Genomic DNA, 12,267 nt, shown 5'->3' on the forward strand with positions numbered 1-12,267 from the left:
AACTTCCTTTCCTTTGGCAAAATGGGTCAAAAGAAGAACTTGACAGGCTCAGAAAAGTAAAAAATAGTGAGATATCTTGCAGAGGGATGCAGCACTCTTAAAATTGCAAAGCTTCTGAAGCATGATCATCGAACAATCAAGCGTTTCATTCAAAATAGTCAACAGGGTCGCAAGAAGCATGTGGAGAAACCAAGGCGCAAAATAACTGCCCATGAACTGAGAAAAGTCAAGAGTGCAGCTGCCAAGATGCCACTTGCCACCAGTTTGGCCATATTTCAGAGCTGCAACATCACTGGAGTGCCTGAAAGCACAAGGTGTGCAATACTCAGAGACATGGCCAAGGTAAGAAAGGCTGAAAGACGACCACCACTGAACAAGACACACAAGCTGAAACGTCAAGACTGGGCCAAGAAATATCTCAAGACTGATTTTTCTAAGGTTTTATGGACTGATGAAATGAGAGTGAGTCTTGATGGGCCAGATGGATGGATTGGTAAAGGGCAGAGAGCTCCAGTCCGACTCAGACGCCAGCAAGGTGGAGGTGGAGTACTGGTTTGGGCTGGTATCATCAAAGATGAGCTTGTGGGGCCTTTTCGGGTTGAGGATGGAGTCAAGCTCAACTCCCAGTTTCTGGAAGACACCTTCTTCAAGCAGTGGTACAGGAAGAAGTCTGCATCCTTCAAGAAAAACATGATTTTCATGCAGGACAATGCTCCATCACACGCGTCCAAGTACTCCACAGCGTGGCTGGCAAGAAAGGGTATAAAAGAAGAAAATCTAATGACATGGCCTCCTTGTTCACCTGATCTGAACCCCATTGAGAACCTGTGGTCCATCATCAAATGTGAGATTTACAAGGAGGGAAAACAGTACACCTCTCTGAACAGTGTCTGGGAGGCTGTGGTTGCTGCTGCACGCAATGTTGATGGTGAACAGATCAAAACACTGACAGAATCCATGGATGGCAGGCTTTTGAGTGTCCTTGCAAAGAAAGGTGGCTATATTGGTCACTGATTTGTTTTTGTTATGTTTTTGAATGTCAGAAATGTATATTTGTGAATGTTGAGATGTTATATTGGTTTCACTGGTAAAAATAAATAATTGAAATGGGTATATATTTGTTTTTTGTTAAGTTGCCTAATAATTATGCACAGTAATAGTCACCTGCACACACAGATATCCCCCTAAAATAGCTATAACTAAAAACAAACTAAAAACTACTTCCAAAAATATTCAGCTTTGATATTAATGAGTTTTTTGGGTTCATTGAGAACATGGTTGTTGTTCAATAATAAAATTAATCCTCAAAAATACAACTTGCCTAATAATTCTGCACTCCCTGTACATACACCGACATACATACACACTGACATACATTCATTCATACTGGCATACATAAATTCATACAGACAGACATACATGCATACAGACACTGACATCCATTCACACATACATACGTTCATAATGACATGCAGACATACAGATATACATATATACATACATAATAACATACAGACATACATTCATAATGACATACATACAGACATAATGACATACATACAGACATACTGGCATACATTGATACATACATACATTCATACAGACATACATGCATACAGACATACACACACACAGAGCTCATTTTTCAGCCACCCTCCTGTTTCTTACGTTTCTTTGCAGGAGGGTGGCTGGGGCTGATTACACGGCCGCAGCGCTGACCGGGCCCCTGAAGATATAGGGCCCATCGGGTAGCCCTAAGTGCGTGGGCCACCCGATAGGCCCCATCAGCGTGCGGGCCCCCCTGCAACTGCACCGGCGGCAGTTCCGCTGCTACACGTGCGGCCCGGGCTGCCGGGCCCCCCAGGGACCCTGGTGCCAAGACCCAGGTAAGTTATTAAGCTGCTCACTCTGGGAGTGTGCCAGGACCCAGGTAAGTTATTAAGCTGCTCACTCTGGGAGTGTGCCAGGACCCAGGTAAGTTATTAAGCTGCTCACTCTGGGAGTGTGCCGGGACCCAGGTAAGTTATTAAGCTGCTCACTCTGGGAGTGTGCCAGGACCCAGGTGTAAGGAAACCAAGTGTATTTAAACCTCCTTCGGTAGTTTCCTCCCGAACCGCCAGAGCCTAGTATATATAGCTCTCCGTTCGGTAGTTGCAATAAACTAAATCCATACGAAATGGCAATAGCTTCACAAGATTATTCCCTTAGTAAAGCATACGAATTCCAAATTACAGCCGAAGTCAAGAATCAGGATACAAGATGAACTGGCTTTAATTCACACACACAGCCTTTTATGCAAGTCCCCATGCAAGGAGACATCCCACAGGGAGGGACAACATGTAACCAATCCCGTACAATAAAAACATAAAGCACACCCAGTACAAACACATAATTACCTCCCCTAGCCCTGGAGATAATCAAGTCTGATAAAGTAATAACTTGATTATCTCCAGGCAGAAGAATCACTGTTTTCCCCAATATCTGGAACACCCCTTTATACATGGAGTATCCCCACAAATAATATGTCCCCTGATAGCCCCGATCTGGATGGCCAACATATTCAAATTCCACCCAGATCGGTTCAGGGGTTCTCAAAAACCATGGAAGTCCTTTGTGACCGGTTCACCGTGGGTGGGCTGCCCAAAACAGTTCCACAAGTTTGGGTGGTTTTGACGGTCACTTTAGAAAAGGGAGAAAAACTAATAAAAGTACCAAATGGATTCCCCTGGCTCCAAGCAGCGATTGTTCCCCTCATTCGTATGCACAACCGTACCGAATAGCGCTCTTCTTGCTAATCGGTTCATATAGTTCCAGCATCCGTGTGTTTGAGACCGGTGTTCGGGAAGTCGATTGTACGATTTTAGTTCCAGACACTCGACGACCAAGTCCCGCTGCCTTTGTTCTTATGAAAAAATATGGCCGCGGTTTTCTCAGCCACGCGGCGTTCGGCAGTACGAACGCTGGCCGCACACGTAGGGGGTTTAATTGATGCAGTTTTTTAAGTTAAATGAGCCAGGGGGTGGTCTTTGTTCGGCAGTTTCATCTGCCGACTGGAAATAGAAGGGAAACATGCAGAAATACCGAATACAAGGGTCATTTCTTCACACCGGGTAAGTTATTAAGCTGCTTACTCTGGGAGTGTGCCAGGACCCAGGTAAGTTATTAAGCGGCTCACTCTGGGAGTTTGCCAGGACCCAGGTAAGTTATTAAGCTGCTCACTCTGGGAGTTTTCCGGGACCCAGGTAAGTTATTAAGCTGCTCACTCTGGGAGTGTGCCGGGACCCAGGTAAGTTATTAAGCTGCTCACTCTGGGAATGTGCCGAGACCCAGGTAAGTTATTAAGCTGCTCACTCTGGGAATGTGCCGAGACCCAGGTAAGTTATTAAGCTGCTCACTCTGGGAGTGTGCCGGGACCCAGGTAAGTTATTAAGCTGCTCACTCTGGGAGTGTGCCGGGACCCAGGTAAGTTATTAAGCTGCTCACTCTGGAAGTGTGCCGGGACCCATGTAAGTTATTAAGCTGCTCACTCTGGGAGTGTGCCGGGACCCAGGTAAGTTATTAAGCTGCTCACTCTGGGAGTGTGCCAGGACCCAGGTAAGTTATTAAGCTGCTCACTCTGGGAGTGTGCCAGGACCCAGGTACGTTACTATACTGCTCACTCTAGGAATGTGCCAGGACCCAGGTAAGTTATTAAGCTGCTCACTCTAGGAATGTGCCAGGACCCAGGTAAGTTACTATGCTGCTCACTCTAGGAATGTGCCAGAACCCAGGTAAGTTATTAAGCTGCTCACTCTGGGAGTGTGCCAGGACCCAGGTACGTTATCCTGGGAGAACTGAGGGGATTCCCTGGGGTCCAGGGTTGCTGCTGGGTGGCCGGTCACTGGACTGTCTGACTGGAGGGCTGGCGCGTGAGGGAGCACTCTCCCCTGAGCGCTCTCTGCCCAGCTCCCTCGCGCGCACCGCTCTGATGCTGGAGCCGGAAGATGATGTCATATGCCGGCTCCGGCATCAGTGCGGGCACGCGAGGGAGCTGGGCACAGAGCGCTCAGGGGAGAGTGCTCCCCCGCCAGCCCGCCCGGTGACACCAGGGCCAGCCTGGAGAAGAGGCTGGCCACACTGGCATGCATACCGGGTCGCATAGCGGACGGGGCCTCTGGTGGGCCGGGCCCGGTCGCAACCGCGACCTTGGTATGTACGCCATTGTTTGCTTGGGTGCAGGCAGTACCACCTCATCCTCGCCATGCAAGTTTCCCGAAGAGCTCCCTCTCTGGCGGGCCATGGAACTGCAGTGGGGTCAGGCTGCCTGTAACACTGATAGAGCAGCTCCGCATGGGGCTGCTCAGTTACAGGCAGTCTGCGTGCTGTGCTCATCTCACGGCAGGGGCTCTGCTCCTGGAGCCCACATGCTGTACTAGACAGGCACAGTGAAAGGCAGCCTGGAGGGTCTTTGATAAGGCCCCTGGGCTGTGTCTCAGTGTGCTACAAGCTCTCTGCAGCGGCCGACCAGGGGGGGGGCGACTTTTTTAATAACAGAGGTCCGCAGAAGGTTGTGCGGGCCCTCACTGAGTTCAGGTTGGCTGGGCAGCTTGTTGAGCTCCTCAGCTGAGCCATTACAATACTGCAGGCAGGCGGGCCCCCAAGAGCCTCGGTCCATGACTGAAGTGCCCGAGTGCTCAGTCCGCCACTGTCTCATTACTTTGTTTCTGTCTTTTCCTCATCCTGTCCGACACAGATTTATCTCACTCTCTGACTGGCCTTTTCTCAGCATATTCATTTGGTGTCCTTTTCCTCTGTCTTCATATATTGTTTTCTCAATATTCTGTTCACTTATGTAAGTTGAATAAGGACTCATAAAAACATAGAATTTGACGGCAGATAAGAACCCTTCGGCCCATCTAGTCTGCCCAGTTTTCTAAATACTTTCATTAGTCCCTGGCCTTATCTCATAGTTAGGATAGCCTTATGCCTATTCCACGCATGCTTAAACTCTATTACTGTGTTAACCTCTACCACTTCAGCTGGAAGGCTATTCCATGCATCCACTACCCTCTCAGTAAAGTAATACTTCCTGATATTATTTTTAAACCTTTGCCCCTCTAATTTAAGACTATGTCCTCTTGTTGTGGTAGTTTTTCTTCTTTTAAATATGGTCTACTCCTTTACTGTGTTGATTCCCTTTATGTATTTCTATCATATACCCCCTGTCTCGTCTTTCCTCCAAACTATACATGTTAAGATCCTTTAACCTTTCCTGGTAAGTTTTATCCTGCAATCCATGAACCAGTTTAGTAGCCTGTAACGGCACCCCCAGGCATAAAAGGGGTTAACAGACGTTTAGTAGATATTCCCTTCCAGAGACACAGGCACAGCTACTGTAGACACCAATCCACCGAACCGGAGAATCATAAGAATGCCGTAAACTGCTGAACCGGAACCATACAAATGCTGTAAATAGCCGAATAGGAAAAACCATACAAATAGGTTTACACTCCTAGCAGTCAAACTGGAACAGCATACAGTAAATACCCCCAAGAACGAGACAAAGCTCCGTGTTGAGGGTCAAGCAGTGAACAGACAGAGCTGTGGGTTTATTGTTCTTATATACACATTAGTACCACCCACAGGGTTTTGGAAAACACCCAATAAACACATACAATACACTCAGACACTCCCAAATAAAATCCTCCCCTCTGCCTGTGATACAATTACCTTACACAATGGTTAATGTAATTAGAACAGGCAGAGAAATACAGTTTTTCCACATTATTCATAACCTTAAAAGTATGCATCACATTCACATTTTCAGAATCTGCATACTCCAAATACAAACATATGTCAAAATCATACAAATTGGTCCAGTGGTTCAAAAGATAGATCATAGTCCTTTGTGACCAAATGAAGCATGGCTTTTCTGCCTGGAGAGTCTTCTATCCTGGAGATAAATGGGAAGTAATCCAATTATCTCCAAGGACAGAAGCAAAACTCCATTGCACACATGGCAGCAAAAGACAATAAAATACATAAAAATATATAACTGTGCAGCCATTGCATAAAACAGGTACATTCAACATATCCCCAGATAGCTCAGATCTGAGCACACATTATTAGCACACATTATTAATGAATGGCGCTCAGATCACACACATACAGTTCAATTACCATGGAGTCTTTCATTATACGAATGGGCTCCATGGCATAGCTATCTGGGGTATCACCGCTCAAACAGGGCAAGCACCGAATGACCCGGCTTTCGTGTCTTTGCAGGGGAAAATAAAGCTTTTTAACATGGGGCCATAGTCCAGAGGCAACAGGCAGGCAACCAGGCTCCTCCAATGCAATGTGGCGTGATTGGTCTCGTCACATAGCCCTTCTCTGAACTCTCTCTAAAGTATCAATATCCTTCTGAAGATACGGTCTCCAGTACTGAGTACAATACTCCATGTGAGGTCTCACCAGTGTTCTGTACAATGGCATGAGCACTTCCCTATTTCTACTGCTAATACCTCTCCCTCTACAACCAAGCATTCTGCTAGCATTTCCTGCTGCTCTATTACATTGCTTGCCTACCTTTAAGTCATCAGAAAGCCTAAATTCCTTGTGACGGATCTCCCTGTCCCTGGATTGTAATCCATTTATTTCATTCCCCTTTGGGTGTGGGACATTGCATTCTCCTTCATTTTATTTTTATTTCATTCTCCTATCGAACAAACTACCGAACGACTAGACCACCCGTATGTGGAGTGTGCCACAACCTCTATCACCTCCTTAACACTTCTAAAACCGCAAGCGTTCTAAGTGGTCGGCTGGGTGGTCGCCGTTCTGTATACAAACACGTGGCGGAAGCCATCTTTAGCCGAGAACACATACAGCGGTGTTGATCGAGTGCATTGAACTATAATCGGACACTCGACGGCGCAAACACCATTGGGACTTCCATCTCTAAATATGTTCGGCTGGATTCGTATGTGAAGAGCAGCGTTTGGTGGGAGCAAGCCCCGAATGAGGAACATAGACTGAGCCTATCCACGAACCCCTACATTTGGCATTTGACTGTATTGAGTATTCCTGAAAGAGACCGACCGCACAGCCTGATTTCATGGAACTCTTTTGGGCAGGAGCCTCGTGTGCGGTCGGTCAAAATGTGACCTCCATGAAAATCTCGAACACCTGAACCGATCTGGGTGATTTTTGGATATGTTGGTCACCCAGATCTGGAGGTATCAGGGGATGTAACTTCATTAGTCCCTGGCCTTATCTTATGCCAATCCCATGCATGCTTAAACTTTTTTACTGTGTTAACCTCTACCACTTCAGCTGGAAGGCTATTCCATGCATCCACTCAGTAAAGTAATACTTCCTGATATTATTTTTAAACCTTTGCCCCTCTAATTTAAGACTATGTCCTCTTGTTGTGGTAGTTTTTCTTCTTTTAAATATAGTCTCCTCCTTTACTGTGTTGATTCCTGTAAGGGATCGACGGGCACCCCGACTGCTCCTAGCGCTTCCTGAGGGCTCGAACCGCAGACACCACAACCACCGCAGACTCCACAACCGCCGTAGCTTAACTGGAGTCTCGCCGTCTTCCTTCCACCCTGGATCAGCTTCTGTCCTCCAGGACCGTGTGGAAAAGACCTCTCCTCCAAGGAGAGCGTAACAGGAACAGCTCTTAAAAGAGCTAAGTGATTAAGGCTCCAGGGAGTATGCAGAGCATAGCAATCCCCAGTGTGACTATAGCTGTCCCCTCCAATCATGAGACAAGACTACGTGTTGAGGGTGAAGAAGAACTGAGGTTTAATGACAATGCAATTCTTCCATGCAAAGGAGACGCCCACAGACAATTATACATTAGCCAATCAAACAATGGTTACATCCCACACATCTCCTCCCCTTAGCCTGAGAGGTAACCCATTTATCCGTACAGTTTAAAACATACTTTTTACCCAACTTTCATAACTCTAAAACTATACATCCAATATTAATACATATTATTAATCAGCACATTCCAAATACAAACATACCCAAAAATTATTCGAATCCTTTCAGCCGTTCGGGAGATAGATATGAGTCACTTTTGACCGACCGCAAGCACATTTTCATGCCCAAAACAGTTCCATAGATTTGGGCTGTGTGGTCGGTCTATTTTACACCGAGAAAATGACTAAGTCCCATTCGAACGAGCGTTCAAATCTTCGAATGGGACTTAGTCTCCAGCTGCAGTGTCGCGGTGTTCGTGCAATTGTGTAGCCGAAAACAGTTCCATAGATTTGGCTGCACACACCGCTGACCGCGTTGGAATAAGTTAAAATGGCCGCCACCACGTGTTCGGTATTCGAATGGTGGCCACTTCGACCACTTCGGCACTTCGACTGCATCCAAAGTGCCAGTTTAAAAGTACAAACCCTTTCTCTGGGAATTAAAGGGCCAGAAACAGCAATATAAGAATCAAGTATGCCCAAATCAGTTCCTAGAAGGGCAATATATCCCAGGGCCATAGTCACAGGGCAGGAGGCTAGCAATCCGTCCTCTCCAATGCCCAGTGGCAAATGGCAGTTTGTCACAATTCCCTTTATGTATTTAAATGTTTCTATCATATCACCCCTGTCTCGACTTTTCTCCAAGCTATACATGTTAAGATTCTTTAACCTTTCCTGGTATGTTTTAACTTGATATTTCCACAAAATTAGCAGAGCTAAGCTGAAGAGCAGACTTTTCAAACTGATATTTTTAACTATAGGGTTAATAATAAACTCGAATGAGCATTGATCCACCATGTAGGGAACAAATTTACCAACATCTGTGTGATGGTAGTCACCATCAACCCAGGAGCATAAGATGGACACTGTATGTAGATCCCTGGACTATTCTTATGTTTTAGTCACCCTGTTCCCATTATAGGTTCAGGGTGTGTATAATGTGTTGTTTATTATTAAATGTTTTGGGTGCTCTCCTGTACTACTGATGCTTTCTACCAACTAGGTGGATTTGGCTGTGCAGCCTTTACAGCGCCACCTGTTGGTAGCAACTGTTATGTGCACTACCTGAATAGCAAGACTTAGTAATTTGCATATTCAGGTAGATTTGCATATTATCTGCAGGTAGGAGAGAGATTTCTTTTTAGTTGTTTTCCCAACCCCCTTAAGAAATATGTTAGCGTGTTGTTATGCGATCCTGTATGTTACCTCATATGATTTGGTTATTTGTATTATATGGAGGCTGTCACAGTAAGTTTAATGTAATGCAGATATGGGCTAGTCCTGTGTAAAACTAAAGCTTTGCTTGTCAGTTCTTTTAGGACTGTGTAGCCTGCTTTGATCCGTTCAGGAATCCAAGTAACAGTCTTCACACCTGTTGCCTGGATGCTTAGTTCCTGTAGCTCAGGAGAAGAAAGCTAGGCCTGAGAGCCACAAGTCCTGTGTAACGGCCGTCACAGTGATGGCCAAGGTGTGGATTCCTGCCTGGGAAAGAAAAGGTAGAGTGGGCGACACCTGATTGGAAGTTAGAAGAACTCCTTGGAGCTGCAGCCTGGTAAGTTAGAAGAATTCCTTGGAGACCCTAGTCAAGCTACTGCAACTGGGGGTACTGAGTCTGTGTACGGGAGTTCCATTATGGTCTGTTTTTTTTTTTATTATTATTGTGACAATTAAAGTTGAACGAAACAAAGGCAGTCATGGGATACAATTACCATTTAATATGTTACTGTGCACTGTGTTACTGTAATATTAATGGGACAAAGGGACTGTGTTACCTCTAACCATTCGGTGGCGCCAACACTCCCGAAATCTCCTGCATCCCAGCTTACAAACAGGACGCTTCTCTGAGGCTGGAAACCTGAAATACAGTAATTACACATCACTCTCTCACCTACCACAGCTGTGTCCAGCCTTCAAAGCAGCTCTCTCTGCTATTCCTGTACTGACCCCACACACAGCTCTGTCACTGCACCTCCATCCTGCCCTGCAGCTCTCTCTGCTATTCCTGTACTGACCCCACACACAGCTCTGTCACTACACCTCCATCCTGCCCTGCAGCTCTCTCTGCTATTCCTGTACTGATCCCACACACAGCTCTGTCACTACACCTCCATCCTGCCCTGCAGAGCTCTCTGCTATTCCTCTATTGACCCCACACACAGCTCTCTCTGCCATTCCTGTACTTACCCCCCACACAGCTCTCACTGGCATCTAAAGTACTCACCTCCCCGCACCATATATGCCATTGTCCGTGCCAGTTCAGTTAGGATGGCAGTACCCACTGCTGACTTGGCAGCGCCTGGACCCCAGGAATCTCGCTGAGCTCCCACCACAATATAGTGCTCTGTAAGAATGAAGGAGGATGCTAATCACAATCTGTTCTTTACTTTCGGGGATAATATGAGTTTGGGAGATATCGGTCACTCTTACCTGGCTCAATACGCCCAGTGATACTTCCAAAAACGTTAAGCAGCTCCACACTCTGCCGCACATTGCCCACTTCAAGGCTCACTCTGTGCTGAGGGTTTTCTAGGATGGGCCCCAGACCATTTCCAGAGAATGATGGATGGATCCAATCTTGGGGGGCCTTTAAACCTGCGATTTTACTGCAAAAAGGAGACAGCAGGGTTACCATAACTGCTACAAATCAATTGGTAACGCCCCAGTAGGACGTTCCAAAAGGAGGAAAATCACTTAGAAACCCTGTGGCAAAGACTAAATGTTAAAGGAACACTCCAAATAACATAACAGTACAATGCAGTGATTATGGTGCAAGGAGTATGTGGCAAACCTAGCCACTTACTGAATGTAATTGTATATCCATTGCTATTGCCTGTATTGTCGGTTTCCCCTATTACAGATCCATGTGTAAAGCATTCGTGTGTTACAACACACGAATACCGCTAGCATTCAGCTTGGCTATCCATGAACAGTGAATCTCCACACTGTTCGTGGAACAAGCAAAGTACCGAATGGGAGACCACCCCAGCAGGTTGTGTGTCTCCAATGAGGTACTTTGCAACATTGTATCAGTGCCCAATTAATGTATGCTGCGGCTGGCTGCCGTTCGTGTACCGAACACATGGCAGCGGCCATCATTGTTCTCGGTGACCCAGCGGGGTTTAGCCGTCGAGTGCCTGGAACTAAAATCTGCTACTCGGCGGCACAAGCCCCGCTGGACTTCCAAGCCGTTCGGGAGTTTTGTTCTTTCGGGAATTTCATTCCCTCAGTCAGTACAACTATTTCAAGCCTGGTGGTTCTGATCATGTAATATGAACGGCGTTCGGTTATTTGTGCTGGGATCTGAGCGGTGGTTCCCTCAATAATGCGCTCAGGTCCCAGCTATGTGACAAGAGGTCTGTTAGCTGCATATCAGGAATATTGTGTCAGTTATGGATTTTAATGTAAAAACTGTAGTTTGCTGTACTAGGAGATAATCCCATTAGCAATACATTCTTGGGTGATTATCTCTCTAGTACAGCAGTGTATGATGGGAAATCAGCCTGTAAGCTCAGTCCCCTACTGGACAACCCCTGCAGTGTGACTTGGGAAACCCCTTACATTTGTAACCGCATAAATACTGTGACCTGTGATTAAAAACCTCAATTGACCTCCAAGCTATGTGTCGTCTAGTTCTTGGGAGAAAAGGATTTTAACTACGCTACCTGCGTTATACTTAAATTTTACCTGCTTCCGTGGAGAATACTACTACTCCGCTACAGAGTACCCCCTCCCCCCCTACACACACACACACACACACACACACTGTAAGGCAGGCCTCGTCGCCACTACTTCCTAACAAACTTTCTTTTTAATGGCTTTATATAATTGAATTGCAGTATAGTTTAATATGCCTTTTGCTTATTAAACAAATACTAGCGAGATCACATACTATTACACATTTCTTTTATTCTCATATATATATATATATATATATATATATATATACACACCATTACACAGCCAGATACAGCAGAGCATCTCACCATTACACAGTCAGATACAGCAGAGTATCTCACCATCACACAGAAGCTTAGTAAATCATTGTCTATTACATCATTAGTGCTCACTGATGTTAGCCACCAGTGTATGCAGGCCAGTCTATGCCACGTGGCTGCTAGTCATTATCCCATGGTTAACATACCCAAGTAGCTTCCGTGCAGTGGCCGTACTAATAGGCTGAGCTAGAATTTTTGGAAGCCCTGAGGACTCGAAGTTGGGGAACTGGGTATGATTGAAGGATGGGAATCCAGGGGTGCTTGGGTCTCCAGTTCCACGATGAACCTGTGAGAAAAAA

At 45.9% G+C, this 12,267-nt stretch overlaps 1 protein-coding gene across 4 annotated transcripts in view; it reads right to left on the bottom strand.

Annotated features, from left to right (window-relative positions):
• Positions 1-12,267, bottom strand: part of TFR2 (transferrin receptor 2) — a 95,673-nt gene that overhangs the window by 27,031 nt on the left and 56,375 nt on the right. For all 4 annotated transcript variants that reach the window (XM_063449795.1, XM_063449796.1, XM_063449794.1 and 1 more), the window contains exons 9-12: positions 12,115-12,254; positions 10,401-10,576; positions 10,195-10,314; positions 9,746-9,828 (exon numbers count right to left, since the gene is read on the bottom strand). In XM_063449795.1, coding sequence (XP_063305865.1) covers positions 9,746-9,828; positions 10,195-10,314; positions 10,401-10,576; positions 12,115-12,254 — 519 coding nt within the window. The remainder of the gene's footprint in view (positions 1-9,745; positions 9,829-10,194; positions 10,315-10,400; positions 10,577-12,114; positions 12,255-12,267) is intronic.

Source organism: Pelobates fuscus, chromosome 3, assembly GCF_036172605.1.
Source record: "Pelobates fuscus isolate aPelFus1 chromosome 3, aPelFus1.pri, whole genome shotgun sequence".
Classification (NCBI taxonomy): Eukaryota; Metazoa; Chordata; class Amphibia; order Anura; family Pelobatidae; genus Pelobates; species Pelobates fuscus.